This window comes from Sciurus vulgaris, assembly GCF_902686455.1.
Source record: "Sciurus vulgaris genome assembly, chromosome: 15".
Lineage (NCBI taxonomy): Eukaryota > Metazoa > Chordata > Mammalia > Rodentia > Sciuridae > Sciurus > Sciurus vulgaris.
The window spans coordinates 10,866,564-10,892,023 of record NC_136476.1 but is presented as its reverse complement, the minus strand read 5'-3'; the positions used below and the strand labels follow the sequence as shown (position 1 = coordinate 10,892,023).

Sequence of the window (25,460 nt, the reverse complement as noted above, 5' to 3'; positions counted from 1 at the left end):
AACTAGTAGTTATCAAAGGTATATTTCAGAGAGAATTATAATCCTCAATTATTTATTCTTTATGTTCCTCTGGAAAAGTATTGAAACTGAAGATAGTCAATATTTTCTTTTTTTTGGTAGAGGTGGGTACTGGGGATTGAACTCAGGGGCACTCAACCACTGAGCCACATCTGCAGCCCTATTTTATATTTTATTTAGAGACAGGGTCTCATAATTGCTTACCTTCTCATTGTTACTGAGGCTGGCTTTGAACACTCAGTCCTCCTGCTTCCTGAGCTGCTGGGATTACAGGTGTGGGCCACCATGCCTGGATACAGTATTTTCTTAAAAGGATACTAAAATGAACTTCTTTCATCCTTGTTTGAAAGGAGAAAATAGGATCATATAATTTTCTGTTATATATCTTCAAAAAAAGGAACATACTGTATTCAACTATTTTATACATCTAAGCACAGGCAAATTATAGGAGATTCTTGCTTTGCTGCTGTTACTGACTTTTCTAATTTAAGCCTATTATAATTCTTACCTAATAATCTTCATTGTTTTCCTCTTTATATACTTAGGCATAGTTAACAGATAAATTACGATAATTAATGCCAGTAAATTTTACCTAGTTGACTTTAGTTTTATTAAATAAGAGCTTTTGAAAAATGTTATGTATTTGGTTGCCTTTGAAAGTTTTTGGTTTGAAAGACTTTTGGAAAGCATGCTATTAGTGTTAAATTTCTAAATCTCTATATTTTTCTTAAACAATACAGTATAAAAATGTTACCTCAATATATGGATAGTTATAGGATGTATGTTTCATTCAAATTTTAAAAAAAGGAATATTTGCAATTGTAGTAAAACAGAAAGAAGAGAAACAGGACACTTTTGCAGAAAAATTAGTTACTCAGATCATAAAAAATCTTCAAGTGAAAATTTCCAACATCCATGTTCGTTATGAAGATGATGTAAGTATTTTAAAAATGATAGATGATTTTTTAAAGATACATTCATGTGTAAGTTGTATCATTTATTGGCACTTACTTTATAATAGCCTATTAAATAATGCTGAGAGGTTAAAAGATAAAAAAACCAAAGATAACATGATCTTTTTATTTTTGTGTGCTGGGGATCGAACATGGGGCTTCATGCATGCTAAGCACATGTTCTACCACTGAGCTGCACCCCAGCTCCATGATCTTTCTTTTTTATATTTGTGTTGTAATTTTCAATTCTTAGTAGTGGGTGTTTGGTTATATTTTCCTAAACTGTTCAAACTATAGATCATGAATGAAAATGCCTTGGAAATTACTGATTTCACAATTAAGTATTTTTAAATATGCTATTTTAATCTCCTAGAAAGAGCTCTGCTCTAGGGATCAGTAGATCTAGGCTTAACTAATTGTTTGATCTTAGTTTGTTGTTCTCTTAAACACTTAATTATTTGCTTTATAGCATTATTGTGTCAATCTTTTTATTAAATTTTTTTTAGTTGTAGATGGACATAATACCTTTATTTTATTTATTTATTTTTATGTGGTGCTGAGAATTGAACCCAGTCTCACACATTCTAGACAAGTGCTTTTCCACTGAGCTACATCCCTGTGTCAATCTTTTTTAAACTTTTTTAGAAACTAGAAAACACTGTGGATATAGCATTATGGTACAACACAGATGTTAATATTTAGTATTTTAATTTGTTTTAGGAGCAATGTAGGAACCAAAGATATTTTTAAAGGAAGCAATACAATGGATATTTGAGATAGGATACTTCCTAGAAAGTTAATTTTTTCTAGAAAGTGAATTTTGTCCAATTGTTAACGAATTTGACTAAGATTTACTTTTTTCCTTCTTTAGATCACAAATCGAGAGAAACCGCTGTCATTTGGTATTTCTTTACAAAATCTCAGTATGCAGGTATTTCATTTAAAAAAGTAATGACCATATTTATTGTGGAGTACAGTTATTCAAACTTTGATTTGTGTATGCTGTAATAGAAATAGGTTTCATTTGGTTGTCTGTTTGTAGAAAGGTCACACACGGAATTAGAATTGAGGGGTAAGTAAATTCACATTTCCGAAATTGGTTGGAAGTAAAATTTAGTTTAAAATGTGAAGATCTATTATTATTGGTAACTACAATGTTAGATTTTTTTTTACTTTTGTTTACTTAAAAAATTTATTTCCTCCCCAGCACTGCAAAAAAATTATTTTCAAAATTGCAATAAATAAGTGCTAAGTAAAAATAATAAATATTTGTTTCTCAAACTTCGACGAATCTTGAAAAACAAAGAATTCATTTTCTCACTACCTTCGTTAGTGTTATCACATACTTTCTCGTTTAATTGTGAAATAGAGCAATTTTTTAAATAAAGGAACACAATTATGAAAAATTTGCTTGCATTGAATATTAATAGTTGTTGAAGTTGTTACTTGCTCTAAATCTAAAATGATTTTATAGGACTAAACAGTTAGGGATAAAGTTTAAATTCCTTTTGTGTTCAAGTCACCCTCCTCACCTTCCCTAGAGATAACCATTCTGAGTTTTAAAACTTTTATACACTATATTCATTAAAAATGTAGTTTTATTTGAAAAGTTTACATAAATACTTTGTATATTTCTTTTATAAAAGTTAACTTTTTACTTCACAGTATTTAAAAAAATTGTTTTATCACGTGTAATAGAATTTAATCTAACTTCTATATAGTATTTCACTTTATAGTTGTATACCTTGTATCTGTTGGATTTTGTGTATGATTTCATTTGAAAGCATGACTCTACCCTAAGCAAAACAGAAAAATGAGAAGTTAATCTAAGTGAGTGGGATGTTGTCAAATGCTGTTATGTTGAAAGTAAGGACAGAATACCTGAGTGGTTTTGATTGCTTTTAGAAGAAGGTATAGTTTTGTCTTTATACAGTTTATAAGTCTTGTAATCCCACCCCAAGTAACATACCACATTTCACATCTTTTCTTTGTTTTGTGTTATATTCTTTGGCCATACTGAGCTGTTTCACTTCTCTGAACATGTCATATTTGCATACTTTTGGACCTTTTTACCAACTGTTCCTGTTCTGAATAATATTCTCTACTGATCTTAGAATCAATAATTACTACTCATATCATAAATTAGGTTAGTCATAAGACTACTTCTGTACTTCATTATATTAGTTTAGTCATCATTTTATTTGGCAAGCTCCTTAGTTTGATGCTACTGCCGTGTTCTCTTAGCTAACTATTTAACCTCTGTGGTGACTCTTACCTATTTGTAATTACTTGTTTTTGTTTGTTTTGTTCTGTTTTGTTTTTTGACCGTTAGTGACTTCCATGAAAGCGGAGACTTTCCTGTGGTCATTAATAGTCTTTGATTGAATGACTTTTCTTTTTGGGTACCAGGGATTGAACTCAGGGGCACTCAGCCACTGAGTCACACACATCCCCAGCCTTATTTTAATTTTATTTAGAGATAAGGTCTCACTGAGTTACTTTGTGCCTATCCATTGCTGAGGCTGACTTTGAACTCGAAATTCTCCTACCTCAGCTTTCCAAGCCACTGGGGTTACAGATGTGCACCACTGTGTCCAGCTTGAATGATATATTTTTTAAAAATTATTGGAGCTTTATGGTTATACATAGTAGTTGGATTCATCCCAGCAAACACATACGTGCAAGGAGTTTGATTTTGATTCACAATCCACCCTCTTTCTTCCTCCCCCCACTTTTCCCTCCTTTCCTCCCTCCTCCACTAGACTTCCTTTTGCTCCCTTGTCTATTAATTTGTATTTAATTGGTTCTTTGTGTATTCTTTTCTTTCCTTTCCCTTTTCCTTTATTTTACTCTAGCTTCCCCATATGAAAGAAAAAACATTTGATTTTTGAGTTTCTGAGTTTGGCTAATTTCACTTCCATTTCTATCCATTTACTGTCAAAGTCCATACTTTTATTCTTTTTAATGACTGAGTAGAACTTCATTATGTGTGCATGTGTGTATATATGTGTGTGTGTGTGTGTGTGTGTGTGTGTGTGTGTGTAACTATATATCCATAAATATATATACACATATATTTCTTGCACTGTTGGGGGTCTTGTTAAGGAAGTTGGTGCCAGCACCTATATGATGGAGGTTTAAACCTATGTCTTCTTCTAGCAGCTGTAAAGTTTTTGGTCAAATTCCTAAAAGTTTGTTTTTTTTTTTAAATTTTTTTTTTAGATGTTGATAGACCTTTATTTTATTCATTTATTTTTATGTGGTGCTTTGCCTCACATATGCCAGCAAGTGCTCAACCACTGAACCACAACCCTAGCCCCTAATTCCTAAGTCTTTGATCCATTTCAATTTGAGTTTTGTTCAGGGTGAGAGATAGGGGTCTAGTTTCATTTTTCTACATATAACTATCCTGTTTTCCCAGCACCACTTGTTAAAAAGGCTGTCTTTTCTCCAAAATATATTTTTTGTGCCTTTGTCAAATATCAGATGACGGTAGGAATGTGCGTTTGTCTCTTTGTCTTCTGTTCCTTTCATCTTCTTTTTTATCTTGATTCCAGTGCATGCTGTTTTTATTAATATAGCTCAGTAAGCATAATTTCCACTCAGGTATTATGATACCTCCTACTTTGCTTTTCTTGCTTAGGGTAGCTTTGGTTATTCTGAGTCTCTTATTCTTCCAAATGAATTTAAGAATTGTTTATTCTAATTCTGTGAAGAATGTCATTGATATTTTGTTGGGGATTGCATTGAATCCGTTTATTGCTTTTGGTAGTGTGGCCATTTTGACAATATTAATTCTGCCAATTAAGAACATGGGATATCTTTCCATCTTCTAAGGTCTTTTTCTGAATGATATGTTTTTAATGGCACTTTCAGGGGGAAATTGGTCTTAGGTCATAATGACTTAGCACTCTGCCATTTCAAATGTAATGATCATTTTACTGCTCTTCTTTTTTTCCTTTTCAGACCACTGATCAATACTGGGTTCCATGTTTACATGATGAAACTGAGAAACTAGTTCGTAAGGTAAAATAAATAAATATTAACCCAATGACTTGATGAAAGACTTTTAGAAAGATAAATGATAGTATACACATAGATAAGAATTTATGTGAACCATTGTTGTTCTCTTAACTCTGTCATATGGCTCAATTATTTGAGACTTCTGAATGGCTTATATTAATACTTCAAAGAAAATAAAACATGTAATAAACTTGATTTTTCAGTTAATTCGATTGGACAACCTTTTCGCCTATTGGAATGTGCAGTCTCAGATGTTTTATCTTAATGATTATGATGAATCATTGGTGAGTAAATTCTTTGGATACGTTTACATATATATTTGTTGTTATCATATTTTGTATTTTTTTTTTCTAGGTAAAATCTAGTAAATATTTATACTTATAGGTGAATTACACAGGCATGAATGCATATGCACACATATATGCATATCTTAATCGCTCCTAAAACATTGTTTTATAGTAGTTTAATAATACATTGTTTAATTACTTTAATATTTTACCATAGCTAAATGCTTTTAAACATTTTTTGCAGATAATAGAATTTTGTAGGAAAAAGGTATATTGGTATGAATAAATAAAAGCAATTTGTCTTTTAATAGGACAACTTGAAGAATGGAATTGTCAATGAAAATATTATTCCACAAGGTTATGACTTTGGTGAGTGTATTCTATGAAATGAAGAGTGTGATTAATCAGTATAAGTTTTACACTAACATTTTTGATATCACTGTTCTTTTATATTAAATTTTCTCTTGTATAGTTAAATATCTTTATAATATATCTAATATATGTGAGGGAAAGGGAGGAGGGATGAGATTGGGAATGACAGTAGAATGAAACAGACATAATTTTCCTATGTTTATATATGAATACATGACCAGTATAACTCCATATCTTGTACAACCACAAGAATGGTTGTATGCATGATATGTCAAAGTACATGTATATATGATATGTCAAAATATATTCTACTGTCATGTATAACTAAAAAGAACAAATAAAAAATATGTATTTGAAAAGCAAAAGAAATTTACCTTTTTATGTGCTTTGTTTAGGAGTTTTAACTATATTTCAGAACTACAGGAGAAAATGTCTAAAAACAAAATGGTAATAAATTTGTGATAAATCTCTAAGGATTATATTAAGTAAGGATTAAACTCAATTATATTTAGTATTAAGATAATGTTTATAAAGGTATTTTGAAATAGCAAATACAATTTAATAAAACTAGCTGCTATAGTCTGAGTTGCACTATGATCTTACTATTTTAAAAATGTGCACTTAAAATTTTTCTTCTTTATAGTTCTGTTTTAGTTTTTGTTATCCAAATTTTCTAAAATGAATATATATTGCTTTTATAATGTGAAAGTTACTAAAATACAGAGAAAAGGAGTGACATTTCTTCAATCCTGAGAGTACTCAGTAAATGTTGTTTGTGATGTTTAACTTTATTCTTGAATTGTCTGCCTGCTGTCACTAACCACACAATATCCTTCCTGAAAATATTTCTTTTCTTGACTTAAGCAGTATTTTTCCTTTTGTGTTATTCTGTCTTAATGATAACCTTTGTTAATTTCCTTAAATGACTCTTCTTTTTCTTCCCACTCTTAAAATATTATTTTTATTGTTTTTGATTTTGGTTTCGTTTTTAAAATTTGTTCCTCATAGGAAATACTCAGAATAGAAGAGCTATCTGTCATGTATGTTGATGATTCTCAAATCTGTTACTTAAGGTTTGACTTATTTCTCCTTTGCCCTGTGGTCATTTTATACTGTATCAGTTAGGATCCAATGAAGAGAGAACTGAATGTAATTTGAACAGGTAAAGTTTAATGTAAATAAATATTAACTACAAGAGGGGATTGGAGTAACAAGGTGTTTGCTAGTAAAAAAAAAAAAGGAGAGAATTCTAAAAAATATAGGAGTAGATGATAAAATAAATAGCCTCTACCCTAAGGCTAATATGAAGTACCTAAAGAAGGACCCCTTCCTGAGAACTAAGGTCAAGACCTTATTGGAGACGTGATGGTTGTAGTTCATTGAATGGCAGAAAAGTCCCTACAGTGCTGTGCCCCCAAAACTTATTGGAAATTCTCCCTCTATATGTTTTAGAAATCTGTTCCCAGTTTATCCTCATGGATGTACTCTACTATAGATCTGCCTTAGCAGGGTGCTGGGGGAAGTTGCTGCTCTGTGCTGTACCCCACAGAAGGCCTCTTCTGAATGCCTTCATATTGTAGGAGCCAATCAGTAGATAAGTCTGTTCTACAGAAGATGGGTGTTAGAGAATCATTCCTTTGTAGAAGTCATTGAATGGGTTGGGTACACTCGAACCAGGCAGGATAACTCCTTCTTCTGTGTTCTCTGTCTAGTGTTTTAAAGCTTAACAGTTTTCCAACGGGTAAAGGAAGAATATTTGAAGAACCTTAAACCATTTTTCAGAGCAGATGTAAAGAGTGAATTTGGAGCTTACAGGCAATAAATTAATAACTAGCATACATGTTAGGAAGTTTTTTGTTTTTCGGTTCATTTTTGGTACTGAAATTGATCCCAGGGGTGCTTGAGTACTGAGCCACATTCCCAGCCCTTTTTAATTTTAGTTTGGGATAGGGTCTTTTTAAGTTGCTTCAATAAGTTGCTGAGGCTGACTTTGAAGTTGGGATCCTCCTGCCTCAGTTTTCCAAGCCGTTGGGGTTATAGGCGTGTGCCACCGCGCCTAGCCAGAAAGGAAGTTTATACTATGAAATTTTCACCATAAACGATGAATATTTGAGGAGGTAGATAGTTCTAACCTGATTTAAACATTTTACAATGTATGCATGTATTGAAACAGTACATGACACCCCATCAATAGGTACAATTTTTATCCTTTATGTATCAGTTAGGAAATTTTAAAAAGTAAAGAAAACAGGCCTTAAATATAGTAACAACAAAAATAACTGGTGATGGAATTTTGGTAGGGTATGCATGAAACTGAGGAAGGACATGCAGCAAAGGTAAAGTTGGCAGATCAGTCAGTTAGTAAGTGCTAGTCCTTAGGGATGATTAAGAGGAATATATTGTTTTGTATACAAATTAGCTTATAATTTGATGGTTGATGACTGTCTAGATTCTGCTATTATTGGTCTCCCTCTGCATGGTTCTTATTCTTTTTGGTATGATGGAGTGAGCCAAGCAGGTAATCTGGGCAAATGCTCATCTTGTCTGCCTTCTTTTCACAAATTGAAAGGTGGAAGAGGAAGATGCAGAGAAATTTAGAAATCAAAATCATGAAATGGAAGTCACTGTTAAATATAATTGTTTTCCTCATAATATTTCTTATATTCATTTTCTATAACTGTGTACTTTCATTAAACCATTTTTATTATACTGTTTTTTTCTTATAGTGAGTGTTCCTGCTTTTAAGCATTTATTGATGTTCTGAGGATATGTTTAGTTAGCCTTTATAGTACTTATGGAAGACAACATAAATTATTAAGTATAAAAAAAAAATCTCTCCACTAAGTAAGAAACAGTTCCTTGGACCAAGTTATGGCAGTGTGGATATTTGGGAACTGTAAAAAGGATATAAAAAAAATGAAAATCAGTGTTTTCAACATGATACCTTTAGTGCCTGGAGATTTTTAAAGTATAATTGTATTTAATTTTTTTCATTTTGTGTTATTTTCCAGTATTTCGCCCCATATCTGCTAAAGGAAAACTTCAAATGAATCGCCGATCAGATTTTGACTTTTCTGACCCCAAAATAAACCTGGAAGTTGAGTTACATAATATAGCAATTGAATTTAATAAACCACAGGTGATTTTCTTTGATGAAATTTTAAGTTTTGAGTTATTGTTTGATCAAAGCAAAAGTAAAATTTTTAATGTTTTTCTAAAATCCATAATTTATATGGTAACATTTCCTTAAAAAGTTCATAATGTAACTTTTATCTTCAACTAAACAAAAACTTCAAACATTTAAGGCTTTTAATTTGTTCATTCTTCAGTATTTTAGTGTTATGGAGCTTCTTGAATCAGTTGATATGATGACACAGAACCTGCCATACAGGAAATTCAAACCTGATGTTCCTCTTCACTACCATGCCAAGGAATGGTAAAATGCCTTTTTTTTTTTTTTTTTTTTTTAATGATTTAAAACATATGGCATGAGAGTAAGTTTTCTTTGGCATTAATTATTTTAAGGTAGTCTTTTTAAGGTTTGATATGTAGTTTGATTAAATTGATGTGTGGCTGTTTTTGTTAATAAAATTGACTCAAGGGTGTTTTTGTAAAAAAAATTATAGCTAGAGATAATAAAGTACTGTGGTTTTCATTTACTGTAGAGGGATCAGTGTTTTGGGAATGATTAAAAAACTATCTTGATTTGTTTTCTAGCAGCAATGTCTTCTTTTTTCCCTTCAAACTTCCTTATCAGACCCATTAAATCTGTTTACTAGACTTGAGTTTTAAAACCTGAAAAGGTTATGGAGTCTATGCAGTAAATTCTATTTTAAAATGCACAAGTCTTGTTATTCCAGTTTTTAAGCAATTCTCTAGTTTCTCCAAGTTTCTATTACTCTTTTAGGTGACTATAATATCATTTGACTTAAATGCCTTAATAGTTCTTGTATAGAACCATATGATTTTTAGCCAAAATTGAACGATTTTGTTTATTTTTGCTTTGGAAAGAGGTAAGATTAATAATTAATGGATTGTTAGTACAAACAACATTGGGAAAAAGCAAATGCTCAGATAATACATCTTTTTCATAATCTCCATATTATAAATATTCTTGTTGCTAGAGTGAGTTTTGTTTCATACTGTTGATTTGAGGGTATTATGTGTTGGTTGTTTCTTTTGTTTTGTAACTAGGTGGGCTTACGCTATACATGGTGTTCTTGAAGTAAATGTTTGCCCTAGTTTACGGATGTGGTCATGGAAGAATATTCGTGAACACAGAAAAAAACTGAAGCAATATAAAGAACTATACAAAAAAAAGTTAATAAATAAGAAACTACCTGGTGAAATTCTCATGTCTTTACAGGTTAGCATTTAAATAAAAAAAGAAAATCACAAAATAGTTTGTACTGCATAATGCCTACCTCCATCTTTGGTGACTATTTATTCTAAGTTTTAGTTACTGAACTCTTTTTTTGGGGGGAGGGGGCAGATTCTAGGAATTTAACTCAGGGGCGCTTGGTCACTGAGCCACATCCCCAGCTTTAATCTTTAGATTATTTAGAGACAGGGTCTCACTAAGTTGCTTAGTGCCTTGCTTTTGCTAAGGCTGCTTTGAACTCATGATCCTCCTGTATCAGCCTCCTGAGTCTCTAGGATATATAGGCATGTGCCACCACCACACCCCAGTGCCTGCACTCTTTTTTTTTTAGACATCTTTGTCCTCCCATTCTAACTTCACTTGAGTAATAAAAGATCTCGTGAAATTGTCCTGTGAGCTTTTGAAATACAGGAGATTATTTTTAATTGGAAGGGACTTGAGTTCATTCACATGGTAACTTGAAATCTCATTTTATGTTGTTTTTAACCTCAAAGCCAAAATAAAGTGTGTGCTGTTTTTTTTAAACTTCTCTGTTGATTTTTAAAGTTGTATGTTATTGGCATCAATACATTTTTGCTGTTATCATCTGATTGTACATTAAGTAAGTATTCTGTTTTCTATATGTTCAATGCTTATTTTTTAAAAAATATTTTTAGTTGTGGGATGGACACAATACTTTTATTTATTTATATTTGTTTGATCCTGAGCATCGAACTCAGTGCCTCAAATGTGCTAGGCAGAGGCCTCTCCCGCTGAGCTACAACCCCAGCCCCAATGCTCATTCTTGTAGAAACAGTTGTGCTACTGTATGCCATCTGTCTTTCCTTATTCCAATTCTTTTTGTCCCTGAACTTCTACTTAAGTGTCATCTCTTCCATGAACTTCCCTGAATTTTCTGCCCATACAGAACTTTTTTTCTTCATCAGCAACTTTATACTTAATGCTCTGTCTTGAGATACTGTGTATTAATCTTAATCTTTTAGCATTTACATATTCTAAAACATGGGGGAAAAACATGGCTTGAGCATACAAGCTTGAAAGTTAAGGGAACGATTAGATATGATAAAAGATTTAGCTTACCTCAGTTTATTTTAATAGCTATTACAACTTTGGAAAGTGTAAGGGTTAAAAAAAGTTTTAGCTAGTTTTAAGTATATCTAGATCTACTTGGAATATCTTGATGACATGCAAACTGTACCTATATTATGAAGGGTTTATATTTATATTTTTAGTTGAAAACGACACTGATATGTTTACATTTAACTGTAGTTAAAAATCCAAATAAAAGTTATTTTAAACAATGCATGTATATATCTTTTAATATGTATCTATACCTCTTATGGAGTTTGTACTCTAATGTGCATGATACATGTAATTTTTTTTGTTTAAAAAACTATTCTGCATACTAATTTTCAAGTTGATGTATATAATATATAATACACATGTGTATAAAATATATACACATAAAAAATATATACACATACACACAAACATTATCTTTCAGAATTTTTAAGTATCTTGGTGGATGTTCTCTTTTCAGCTTCCTCTAATATTTTTTTCTATAGTACAGCAATTTCATAGATTTATATTCCAAAATTCTTTATGTAAAACTATTTATATAACATTACCACATTTTTTTGTATTTTCAGGAACTGGAAAAAGCCTTGGATGTCTTTAATATAACTATAGCTAGACAACAGGCAGAAGTTGAGGTAATTTCAGATTTTTCATTCAATTAGTAAGAATAATCCTGAAGTTTTTAACTTAAGTAGGAGAAAAAAAGAATAATCCTGAATTCCATATTGTTATGAGAGATAGGTTGTTATCAATATTGTGTTGTAAAATAGTTTCCTTAAAAGGGTTCAAATTTGCATTTTTGCATTATAAGAAAGTTTGATTTTATCTTTTGCCATGTCTCTTTAAATCAGACATGTTTCTATGGAAAGAAACTTTTTGTAAATAATTGGACTTTTCAGATATTCAGAGTTCATATGAAAGTGAAAGGTAAGTAAGGGTTAGACCCACCCCAGTCACCAAATCTTATAATAGGAAAAACTATGTGATATTCTTAAATTCTTATGTTTGGCTAATTGAAATTACTGTATTCTTTTGTCAGTGTGTTTATTGTCTACATTCATTCAGGTAGAGACATTTTGGAAATATTATGCATCCATGTCTTTTGATTGCTAAAAAGAGAATAATTTGTCATTCAAAAATTTATTGATTTTAGGTAAAGAAAGCTGGGTACAAGATTTATAGAGAAGGAATGAAAGATCCAGAGGATAAAAAAGGATGGTTTAACTGGCTGTGGACTTGGTCAGAATCACATACTAAACAACAACCAGATGTTAAACCTGGAAGTATGTCCATTTCCTTTTATAGTAGAGTAGTTAATCATCACTTGTGAAAATAAAGTTTTGGAGAAAATTTTCTAATTATATAGGCATTTTATAAGTGCATATACATAATATATAGTTTAAATTTATTATTAATAAAGTTTCTGTTTAAGCATTTTAATAGGTACATACAAGTAAATAAAAATTAATTTTTAAAAATATCACTGATGCTTACAAAAGAGCTTTAGTGTGTGCATATGGCATAGTAATAGATAAATATTATAATGTATTTTAAACCATGGTAAATTTTTATTGAAATCGTTACTAGGAAAGATTTTCGGGACTGGGGTTGTGGCTTAGTGGTAGAGCGCTCGCCTAGCATGTGTGAGGCCGAGTTTGATCCTCAGCACCACGTAAAAAATAAAGGTATTGTGCCCACCTACATCTAAAACAAATTATTAAAAAAAAGATTTTTGTTTCTTAACCAAATGCTTAAGATTATAGGTTATTAATTATAGATTAAGTTTGGAGACTTAGGGACTAGGTGTATGACTTGAATCTCTCATTTGTTGGCAGTATGACCCTGGCAAGTTAGTTAAGTGCTGTCTCTCTCTGTTTCTTTTTTTTTTTTTTTTTTTTTTTTTGGGTACTGGAGATTGAACCCAGGGCCACTTAACTACTGAACCACATCCCCAGCCCTTTTTAAATATTTTATTTAGAACAGGATTTCACTAAATTGCTCAGGGACTTTCTAATTTGCTGAGGCTGGTTTTTTTTTTTTTTTCTCTCGGTGGTGCTGCGGCAAGCACTCTACCAAAACCCAGCTATATCCTCAGCCTGCTGAGGCTGGTTTTGGACTTGCAATCCTCCTGCCTCAGCCTTCTTAGTGGCTGGGATTATAGGCATGTGCCACCGCACCCAACAGTTAAACTCTCTAAACCTCTCTTTTATCATCTGTAAACTGGGGAAAATTACCTTTGCTTTCTTTGTATGCTAATTGTGTTCCTTACCCTGGTGTCATTAAGTGTTCAGTATAATTAGTCATGTTTTTAGCTCTTACTTACAACAAACATTTAGGAATTTATATTGCTAAATTTATGTGTTTAGTTATTTATATATTAGAAGAGTAACTTCTAAAAGTGCCAGTGCCATCCTAATATTAGTTGATGCTTAAAAATATTAGAAAGTATTTGCATTTTATTTCTAAAGACAAGTAAATTATATCTCAGTTTTATATTGTTACCACTTAAAAACACAAAGTACTTGTTTATGATTTGTAGTTCTTGAAGAAATGTTGACACCTGAAGAAAAAGTTTTACTCTATGAAGCAATTGGCTATAGTGAAACAGCAGTTGATCCAACCTTGCCCAAAACAGTAAGATGTTTTCTTACCTGACAACTTTGAGTTTAATGTTGGATATGTTTATTTTAATTTTCTCAGAAATATGTGCTACTGACTTTTTTGTGGTCTTTTTCGGAGTCTGTAAATATTGCATTTATTTTAATTGCCAAGGTAAGAACAAAAATTTTTTTTTTATGTTAATGTGGTATTTCTTTGGGGGAATAGATGAAGGATTGTTTTTAAAGTATTTTGTGTTTTTTAAATGAATGAACTATATTAAGTTTTTTTGTGTTTATACATGTACATTTATGTATATATATAATTTTCCATTTTATTCTTCTGGATATACTCTAGTTTGAAGCCATGAAGTTTTTTGTTCACTTGAAAAGTATGTCTATTGTTCTAAGAGAAAATAACCAAAAACCTGAGCTGATAGACATTGTAGTAGAAGAATTTAGCACTTTAATTGTGCAAAGACCAGGAGCACAAGCAATAAAGTAAGTAATTATTTTCTTTCATAGGTTAAGCATCCCTAATCTGAAAATCTGAAATCAGAATCCAAAAGTTTTAGAGTGCCAAAAGAATGGCACTAATAGAAAATTCCACACTTGATATTATTTGATGGGCTACAGTCAGAATGCAGGTGCACTAAAAATATTGTATAAAATTACCTGCAGGCTCTGTATATGAGGTATATAAAAAACATTAATAAATTTCACGTTTAGACTTGAGTCCTATCCCCAGGATATCTTGTATATATGCAGGCATTCAAAAAATCTAAGGAAATCCCAAATCAGAAATATTTCTAGTCCCAAGCATTTCAGATAAGGGGTACTCAACCTTATTAAAATATATATATGTATATATATATATATATATGTTTTTCACTGTGAGACTGAACTTTAATGTATACTTTGTGTTTTTAGGAACTAATTTTTTTTCCCAGTATCATGATGTGTATTTTTTGAATTATTAATGTATTATTTATTAATTATAATACATGTTCAGTAGAAAACTGCATGCCAATGAAACATACAACACTAAAGAAAAATATAAAAATGGTCAGAAGTTATGCCACAGTAAAAGAAACAACATTAAAAATGTAGTTTTTAATCTGGCAATGTCTTTATTTTACTATCAGCCAAGCTCTTTCCTAAGAGACTACCTATGGGATCAACACAGTATTGTCCATATCTTAAAAGGGGTAGTAAGAGATACAAACAAAAATATGAACAACTAGAGGCAACTAGAGGGAATTCCCAAACCCAAGGCCAACAAACAGATAAGAACCTAAGCAGACCAGAAAGGAGCAAATATCCTTAGATTCTTTTTTTTTTTTTTTTCCGTGGTGGGAGGGACAGGTTACCAGGGCTTGAACTAAGGGACACTTGACCACTGAGCCACATCCCCAGCCCTATTTTTGTTTTTTATTTAGAGACAGGGTCTACACTGAATTGCTTAGTGCCTCGCTTTTGCTGAGGCTGGCTTTGAACTAGTGATCCTCCTGTCAGCCTCCTGAGCTGCCAGGATTAAGGGTGTGAACCACTCTTCCCAGTTTATCCCTAGATTCTTGAATCCCACTTAACTGTGACTCCTATACCAGTGATGCTAAAGATGTTCCCACAAAGAGGAACCAGACAGTGTGGAATCTAGAGTCTCTTTGTGTACACTGGGGGACTTACTAGATGGCCAAGGGTGTCACAACTTTATAGAGTTCAGTTTCCTTTTTCTCAAAGTGGACCAAGATGGAGCAGCCTTCATCTTGCCTACCATTCAGGGAGAGAAGGTGGAAGTCCCCCTCCCCCAAACAAAAGGAGCTTAAGTAGCTGCTGGGACAGTCCCTCAGTCCCTCCCTTTACTCAAAGGAACTGTTTGACCTGAGGCAAATTTACTGGTCTCCTAACTCTCTTGCAGTTGTCTCTCTGAGCCACTTACTTACATCCTCAGCATGAAAGTGGAGTTACCTGGAGAGCCAGGCCTGCCCAAGAAAGCTGGAATGGGGATGGGGGGTGGGGGGGTTTACTGCTTTTGGGTCCCACCTAGGATGCCAAATTCGTTACTGAAAACTTGGTCTTTATTCCTGATGCCAATCTAATAATGAGGACACAGCTTGAGAAAAAAGGAAAAAAAGTAGTTTCTATTGCTTTGATAGCAAAGGAGAAACAGGAGGGACTGTGGTCCCAGAGACTATGATTCTCTTCTTTATTCTTTTGATATATAGTATGTTACCACAGTTGACTTTCAGATGCTAAAAGATCCTTATGTTCCTGGAATACATCCCATTTTGTCATACATATAACTCTTTTTTTTATATTGCTGAGTTGAGTTTTCTTTTATTTAGTTGAATTTTTTTTAGATATGTAGTCATATACTGACCTATAGTTTTCTTTTGCTTATGATATCTTCATCTTTTTTTTTGATTAAGGAAATACTGTTCTCATAGTTTATGAGTTGTAAAGTGTTCCTTCATCTTTGATAAACTTGGTGAAGAATTTTTTGAAATTCTAATTGAAATGTTTGTTGGTAGAATTTACCAATGAAGTTATTGAATCTTGAGCTTTTCTTTGTTATGAGTTTATAATTACTAATATGGTTTCTTTTGTTTAGATATCTTCTCTTTTTTAGCCAATTTTAGTAGTTTGTACCATTCTAGTAATTTGTCCATTTCATCTGTGACCTATTTCTTTGCATATAGTTCATAGTATTACCTTATGATTCTTTTTCTTTCTGTTAGATGGGTAGGAATGTCCTCTTTCATTTTCAATTTTAGTAATTTGAGTCTTCTTTCATTTTTCTTAGTCTAGATAAATTTTGATAATATTTCTAAAAAACCTAAATTTGACTTTGTGGATTTTCTTTATTTATTTATTTTTTTGTTTGTTCTTTCTTTCATTACTTACCCTCAAATCCTACTGTTTTCTTCATTCAGCTTATTTTAGGTTTAGTTTGCTCTTTTTATTAGTGTACTTAAATAGGAAGTTAATGATTTGAGATCATTTCTTTTGCAAGTAGGTGTTTACTCATCCATTAACTTTTAAAAATGCATATAATTTTTATTTAGGTAAAATTTACATAATATAAAATTATCCTTTTAAAGAGTACAATTTAGTGGGATTTAGTGTGTTCATAATGTTGTACAATCACAACCCCTATGTAGTCAATGTAATTATTTCCTACACAATGCAGTATGTATGTAGAAGTTACATTGCATCAGATATGATAAGCTATCTAAACATAAAATACAAAGGAGGATGTGTGTATGTTATGCAAATACTATGCCTTTTTATCTAAGAGATTGAGCATTCAAAAGTTTGTGGGGAGGGGGGAGGTTGGAACCAATTCCTATGGAGACCACGGGACCAGCTGTATTTCTTTTTTTAATAGAGATACTCCTCAGTTTGCAGTGGAATTAAGTCTCTCTATACTCATATGTTCAAAATATCAAAAGTCAAAATGCACTTAACATACCTAACCTACCAAACCTCATAGCTTAGCCTAGACTACTTTATACATGCTCAATACACTTGTCAGCCTACCATTCGGCAGAGGCATCCAACACAAAGCCTGTTTTATATCTCATGTAGTTTATGAATATTGTACTGAAAGTAAAACACAGAAAGGTAAAATGGGTACTGGAGACACAGATGGAAATTTTGTAACAAGATGGGATACAAACCATGATATCCAAAAACACTTGCAACACAGTACGCTGTAGAGTTATCAGTTGTTTACCATTTTGATGTCTTGGCTGACTGGGAGTTGTATATATGTTTAGCCCAGAAAAAGATTCTTTTGAAGTCACTTTTGTGCTCTTGTTGCACTATGATAAATCAGGGGCTATCTGAATAGGCGTTTACAGAGAGAGATTTCCCTATGAGCACAGCTTTGTATACATCTTACATGTTTTGGCATGTTATGTTTCATTTGCATTCATTTCAAGTTATTTTCTTATCTTAGAATTTCTTCTTTGACCCATTGATTAAGAATATTTTGTTCACTTTCCACATATTTGTGAATTTTTCAGTTTTCCTTTTGTTGAATTCTAGATTGATTCCCTGTGATCAAAGAAAATTCGTTGTATAATTTCTTTCTTATTAAATTTGTCAAGTTTTATGTTATAAATATGTGGTCTGTCCTGGAGAATGTTCCACGTACTTGTATTTGGAAAAGAATGTGTTTTGTTGTTGGGGGCGGGGGGGTGTTTTATGTGTGTCTGTTATGTCCCGTTGGTTTATAGTGTTATTCAGGTTCTTTATATGTTATTGTTCCTCTGTTTGGATAACCTTCCTTTATTGAAAATGGGGTGTAAAAGACTGTTGGTCTAGTGCTGTTTATTCCTGTCAATTCTGTTAATGTGTGATTCATATATTTTTGAGGTTCAGTTGTTTGGTGTGTATATGTTTATAATTGTTATATTTTGGATTAATTGAGCCTTTTAAATCAATATATAATGATCTTTTTCTCTTTGTAACAGCTTTCAAATTAAAGATTTACTTTGTAATTTGTATAACTACCCAGCTCTCCTTTAGTTACAAGTTGCTTATAATATATATTTCTGTCTGTTCACTTTCAAACTATATGTGTCTTTAGATATAGGTTGAGTCTGTTGTAGACAGTATGCAGTTCTATCATATTTTTTCATCCATTTTCCCAGTTTCATTCAGTTGAAAAGTTCTTTCATCTTGTTCTTTATTATATGTTTTATGCCTTCTCTGTCCTCACTTTCATCAATACTCTCTTCTTTTGTGTTTATTTTTTTATAGAGTATCTTTATGATTCCTTTCTTATTTATTATTATTTTTTTATAGTGCTAGGGCCTTGTGCATGCTAGCCAAGCACTGAGCTATATCCTTAGCCTTCTCATTTCTTTTGTTAGTGACTACCATAGAGATTACAGTTAACATTCTTAATTTAAGACCTGTTGAAACTGTTTGAATTGGTACTAACTTCAGTAATGTACAGTTTTACCTCCTGTACAACTTCATTCTTCCGTTTATGTATTTTCACAAAAAATTGCCTCATCTGTTGTGTGCTCATTAACTTAGATTTATAGTTGTTTTTATATATTTGTCTTTACATCCTAGAGGAAATGAAAAGAGGTGTTAGAAACAACAACAAAAATCAGATACTGACTTTTATACTTACCTGTGTTGTTATCTCCTAAGAGTTTATTTTTTCATGTGACTTCGGATTACTATTTAGTTCCTTTTCATCGAAGTCTGAATGGCTCATTTTAGCCTGTTTTATAGGGCAGGTCTATATTGACAAACTCAGTTTTTGTTAATCCAAAAATGTCGTAATTTCTCCTTCATTTGAGGAGGATATTTTTGCCAGATATAGAATTCTTCGGTGACATTTTTTATTTTTTCATTCAGCATTTTAAGTATACCATCTGACTGCCTTTTGGCTTCCATGGTTTCTGATGAGAAATTAGTTGTTAATTTGTCAATTACCTCTTTGTATGTGATGAGTTGCTTTTGCTGCTTTCAAGATTTTCTCTTTGTTTTGGCTTTTGACAGTTTTGATTATAATGTATTTTTGTGTGAATCTCTTTGAGTGTGTCTTAGGAGTTCTTTGAGCTTTTTGGATGTGTAGCTTTGTGTCTTATGATATTTGAGAATATTTTGACCATTGTTTCTTTAAATATACACACACACATACACACATGGGATTGAACCCAGGGATGCTTTACCACTGAACTATATTCTTAGTCCTTTTTCTTTTGTATTTTGAGACAAACTCTTCCTAAGTTGCTGAAGGCTGACCTCAAACTTGTGATCCTCCTGCTTCAGTTTCTAGAGTAGCTGAAATTACTGGCAGGTACCACTGTGCCTGACTTGTTTCTTCAAATATTTTTAAGTCCCTTTCTTTTTCTCTTCTCTTTCTGGTCCTCCCATAATGTATATGTTGGTCCAGTTGATGGTCTCTCAGTTTAGGTACTGGTCATTTTTCTCCTCAGATTCAGTGTGTTCAGCTGTCCTGTATTCAAGTTCACTGGTTCTTTCCTTTGGTTGTCCAGATTTGCTGTTGAAACTGGAAGAATTTTCATTTTGTCCAGTGTACTTTTAACTTCCAGACTTTCACCCTGCCCCCCCCCCCACATTCTTGTATATTTTCCTTAGTTCTTTGTTTTTGGTTTCCTTTAGCTCTTTGAGCATGTTGAATATAGTATATTTAATGTCTTTGCTTAGTAACCTCAATGTCTAGGCCTCCACTTTCTGTGTATACTTTATAAATTTATTGTATAAAACTTAGTGCTTTGAATAATACCTTGGGTAACTTTTGACATTTTATTTTATTTCCCCCCATCACTAGGATTTACTATTGTTGATTTTTTTTTTTCTTTTTTGGTACCAGGGATTGAACCCAGGGGTGCTTAACCACTGAGTCACACCCCCAGCCCAATTTTGTATTATATTTAGAGACAGGGTCTCACTGAGTTGCATAGAGCCTCACTAAGTTGCTGAGGCTGGCTTTAGATTCTTGATCCTCCTGCCTCAGCCTCCCAAGCTGCTGGGATTACAGGTGTGCACCACCATGCCTGGCTTATTGGTGATTCTTGAGGGCTGTTATTTTCCATGTGTTTACTGCCTATAATGGGTAGAATTGTGTTCCCCCAAAAGCTATGTCAAATCTTAACTCTCAGTACCTGTGAATATAACCTTATTTGGAAATAGGGTCTTTGCAGATGTAATCAAATTAAGTTCAGTTCATGGTAGATTGGTATGTTGACCCTAATCTTATGATTTGTGTCTTTATGAGAAGAGGAGAATTTGGACATAGGTTGGAAAAATAAGATGAAAGAAGACAATATGAAGACAGATATGAAAGTAGAATACCATATTGCAACAGTGGCAGAGATTCAGAATGTCCAAGCCAGTAATTATCAGCAGCCACCAGTCCTGGTGACATCTTTTTCTTTTCTTTTTTTTTTTTTTTTTTTTTTTTTTGGGATGTTTTTAGAATTTTATTTTATTTACAAAGAACTAGCATGTTCTTTCATTGGGAGGCTGTCTTGGGCAATCCATTCGAAGAAGATCACTTAGTACAACTTAATGAAGCCTATATCCTTCATGTATTGACGGAAACACTGCTGGCACATGTTAAGGCCGTATTTCTGGATCAGACCTTGCCAGTTTGTGCATAAAATGCGGCAAGAGCCAGAAACCTGGCTGAATTTTTGTGGGTGGCTCCAGTAGAGCTGTTGGTGACCCACGTCACTTTCAAGGGTGCAACAAGGCAAAAGGACTACTGGCATCTTAATTTTAGATTTTTAATCTTCAGATCTGTGAAAGAACAGATTTTTAAGACTTTCAGTATGTGATAATTTTCTTATGACAGCCCTGAGAAACTAATGCCATAACTTTAACCAGCTCTTTTTGAAAGGACTGTGTTCTATGTCCTGTGTGGATACTGAAGTTTGCTTCATTATCTTAGGTGGTGAGATAGTGACTTGATAGAGATTTCTTTAAATGCCTGGGATCAAAAGGAAACAAAGTTAAATACTCATCCAGCTTCACTTTGAGCTCTGACATTTCTTAATGTTGTGCCAGGCTACCTATAACTCTTTCTTTGTATGTACCTCCTCCTTATATGTAGCTTACAGTTTCACTAGACCTGCTAATCTAGGTTTTGTCAGGTCTTCCTTAGAATGTCTCTGATTCTGGGCTGAAGTGTTGCTCTTTGGTTTCCACGAAACATTCAGTGAGAATTTCGAGACTTTATTCCCTCTAAAAACTTTCTTTTCAGCCTTCTTGTTCCCACGTTCTTGGGTCTGTTTGGTGCTTTCCGTATCCATTGTTCCATGTCCTGGCATCTATGATTTGTGCATTTCTTTAAATTTTGGGGCAGATACTGCCTCTGCCTGGATGGTGGGAGAGTGAATTCATCCTTTGTGCTGGTATCTTAGGGAACCTCCAGATAGATTAGAACATTATAGAAGTATTCGAAGAGCAAAGTTCCTATAGTCCTTTGACATCAGTAAGCCACACTAGGAATATGAGCCATTGTCCCCATGGCCACCTCCCTGTTGGAAAATGGGGAATGGTAGATAGTTGAGCAAAAATGCCACAATGCTTTGTTTCTGAAACCCAATTTTCTTTTTTATTAAGCACTTTCCTGTTTGTTAAAAGTTTCTTATTTTTTAAAAGTAGTTCTATAGTTCCAAAAATGTTGATTTTTGTCCGTCTTTGCTAGCTTCTAGTTGCTTTAGTGGAAGGATTCTTTGAATGCTTTTTTCTGCCATTTTATATGATATTACTCAGTAACTTTTTTTTAGGGGAGATGCTATGGGTCTCGCCTATGGGTCTTACCCAGTCTGGCCTCCCAACTCTTGGGCTCAAGTGGATCCTCTTACCTGTTTCCTGAGTAGTTGGGACTACAAGCATGCTGGGCCTGGCTAACTTTTAATGTTATCATTAGAATGGTTGAATTTATGTATGCAATTTTGCTTTTAGTTTTCTTTATTTCTATTTATTTATTTATTTATTTCTCTTTATTTCTCTTTAGTTTTCTTTATTTTCTTTATTTCTCATGATTATTTTGTTCCTGTGTTCCTCCTTTGCCTACCACATTCCATTGCCTTTTTTAGTGTACCATTTTAATTCTTAAAATTTTAGAAATATTTTTATGAATTAATTTCTTAGATGGTGTTGGGCTTACAATATATATCTTAACTTTTTTTTGTGCATTTTTTTATTGTAAACAAATGGGATACATGTTGTTTCTCTGTTTGTACATGGAGTCAAGGCATACCATTTGTGTAATCATAAATTTACATAAGGTAATGTTGTTTGATTCATTCTGTTATTTTTCCCTTCCCCCCACCCTCCCACCCCTCTTTTCCCTCTGTACAGTCCTTCCTTCCTCCATTCTTGCCCCTGTCCCTAACCCTAACTCTAACCCTAACACTAACCACTATATCTTAACTTTTAAAAATTTATTTCAAGTTTATACTAACTTTACTCTAGTCAGATAGAGAAACTTTATTCCTATGTAAAGCCATTCTTTCCCCTATTTTCACAGTATTATTTCTAAAGATGATACTGCATTTTATATACATATATCTCTCTATATATACACACATTATATAATTTTTACCTTATATAATCATATCATTTTTAAATGCTTTGTGAAGAATGAATAGTAATGAGTAAATGTATTAATTTTTTTTTTGTTATTGTTGTTTAATATTGACCTTATCTACCGATATAATTCTCTTCGTTTTCCCCCGTATGTTCCAGTTACCATCTGGTATAAATTTTTTGTCCAATGTAACTTTATTCCTATCCTCTGCTTTGTATAATTATTGATTCATTACATTTCTCTCTGTAATGGGTCCCAAAATATAATTTTACGGATAATGCTTTATGCAGTTATTTTTAAATAATATAAAAGAAACATAGAAAACAATAATATAATTATGCTTCGTTTATCATTACCTATGTAACTACCTTTACACAAGCTCCTTTTTTCCTTGTCAGTTCTCATTACTGTCTGATACTGACTTTTTTCATCCTAAACAACTTCCATCTAGTTCTTATAAGCTAGGTTTGCTAGAAATGAATCTGAGTTTTTTTTTTTTTTTTCTTGAAATGTTTTAAACCTTACTTTCATTTTTGAAAAACAATTTTGCTGTTTTAGTACTCTTGGTTGATAAGTGTTTTCCTTCCGTCCCCTCCTCAGTGCTGGTGATTGAATGCATGGCCTCTCATATACTATCAAGCACTCCACCACTGAGCTACATGCCCAGCTTGACGAGCCTTTCAGCACTTTCAGTGTGCTGTGTCACTGCCTGCTCACCTCCATTGTTTATGATGAGAATGTCTGCTTTTATTTCTTATTGTGGTTTCTGTATATATTATGAATCATTTTTGGTTTGGTGCTTTTGGGATTTTTCTTTGTCATTTAGTGTTTTAATTGTGATGTGTCTGGGTGTGAATCTCATTGTATTTATACTATTTAGAGTTTATTGAAGTTTTTAGATATGGAGATTAGTGTTCTTCAACAAGTTTGAGAAATTTGCAATCTTATTCTTTAAATTTTTTTTGTTCCATTTCCGTCTTTTTCCAGTTCTCTCATTGTCTTTAGTTGATGTGCTTGATGCTTTCCACATTTCTCTGAAGCTCTGTTCATTATTGTTCATATTCTTTTCTTTCTATATCCTTAGATTGTGCTATCTCTCTTAATTTATCTTCAGTTCAGTTGATTCTTTTTCTCCAAGCTCAAATGTATTGTTGAACCTTTATTAAACTTTTACATTTCATTTATTGTACTCAACTCCAGATTTTCCATTTAAAAAGTATTTTTTCTCTTTATTGATATTTTTATTTGATTGGTTATTGTTGCATCTTTATTTAATTTATTACATATGTTTTCCTTTAGTTTTTTGAATATATTGGTAATGGGTGCTTTGAAGTCTCTATCCAATTAAGCATTTAGGCCCCTTCAAAGATAGTCTTTTGCCTGGTATTTTTTTATTATGTTTGAGTAACACTTCTCTTATGTTACTTGCTTATCTTACAATTTTGTGGTCAAAACAGTGTTTTAGATAATAGTGTCGAAATCTGATATCTACCAACTCACATGTTGACCTCTTATTGTTTTAGTCACTTGTTTATGTTGTTGATTTGACTGGACTAGTCTGCAAAGCTCGAGTGTCACTGCTGATTTTATTTTCCTGATTTATATCTTTTAGCCTGCCTTTCTAGAGGTTGTCCCCATGTAAGCACAAGCTACTTACTGATCGAAGGTTGTGCTTAAGATCCCCGAGCCAGTAAAATATTCATATTTACTATGAATCTGTATGTGGCATAGAGGCTACTTTCACAGTTCAAGTTTACTCTTCTGTGTTCAGCTAGGGAGTAGTAGCTCATGAATTTCTTCTTTGGAACAGCAAAGATCTAGGCCTGGATCTGTGGACCACCAGGGGTGAATGTGAATTTGTTAATTCTCCTTTCTTAATAATAGGAGTCTTTCCTGAGTTAGGCTATTATTATTGAATGATTGATAGAATTTGTCCTTAAGCACCTTGAGCCTGTATGAGTTTTGCCTTTATTGATACAAGTCTTACTATAATCTTGCTGTAATTTTCCTTAGTGAATGCAGCCTAGCATGTGCACACAGACTTCCATATTGTAATGAGTATGATCCCAGAAAGAACTTACTTAGCTCTCTTTTCCCTGTTCTCTTCATTAAACTAACTGGTTGGTCTGCCATTTTACTTGTTGCTACTATTGGATGAAGATTTGCTGCTGTTGTTTTCACCTACATGTTTAAGCATGAATTCTCTTTGCTGTGTTATAAATAATGTCAGCCCCAGCAGGTGGAGCTACCAGTCCTTTCAGTCTGCCTCTACTGCATATGTGAAGTTTGCAGGCAAGCCCATCAAACCTACTTCTTCCAGAGTGACACCTTTGCTGTATCAGCTTCACTGGAGGGTTCTGCTTACCTCTTTCAGAATGGAACTTATCCTTTAGGAGCAAAATGGTGGAGGGGCAGTTTGAATTCATGGAGTGTGGCTTCTGGGTCAAAATCTTTGCTCATGAATGGGAAGAAAGGAAACCCTAGTTCTTGTGACAGTGCCTGTTTGGAATAGAGCTTTTGTAATGTGTAGCTCGGGGAAGGATGAGAAAGGCTGCCTGTTCTTCCTGAGGTAAAGTTGTACCTTAAACTTGGGGCTGAGGGAAGAAGAACCCCCAATTTAGCAGCATCCATCTGTATATTACCTTCTGTAATGCAGTGTGGGAC

General features: G+C 32.9%; 1 protein-coding gene across 7 annotated transcripts in view; it reads left to right on the top strand.

Moving 5' to 3' along the window:
- Positions 1-25,460, top strand: part of VPS13A (vacuolar protein sorting 13 homolog A) — a 250,147-nt gene that overhangs the window by 26,693 nt on the left and 197,994 nt on the right. For 6 of the 7 annotated variants that reach the window (XM_079112077.1, XM_079112076.1, XM_079112080.1 and 3 more), the window contains exons 6-17: positions 844-953; positions 1,843-1,902; positions 4,938-4,997; positions 5,198-5,278; positions 5,593-5,650; positions 8,665-8,792; positions 8,983-9,089; positions 9,848-10,019; positions 11,684-11,746; positions 12,265-12,394; positions 13,651-13,745; positions 14,067-14,209. In XM_079112077.1, coding sequence (XP_078968203.1) covers positions 844-953; positions 1,843-1,902; positions 4,938-4,997; positions 5,198-5,278; positions 5,593-5,650; positions 8,665-8,792; positions 8,983-9,089; positions 9,848-10,019; positions 11,684-11,746; positions 12,265-12,394; positions 13,651-13,745; positions 14,067-14,209 — 1,207 coding nt within the window. Of the gene's footprint in view, positions 1-843; positions 954-1,842; positions 1,903-4,937; positions 4,998-5,197; positions 5,279-5,592; positions 5,651-8,664; positions 8,793-8,982; positions 9,090-9,847; positions 10,020-11,683; positions 11,747-12,264; positions 12,395-13,650; positions 13,746-14,066; positions 14,210-25,460 lie in introns of those variants that run through there. The other variant, XM_079112082.1, reaches the window with a different exon arrangement.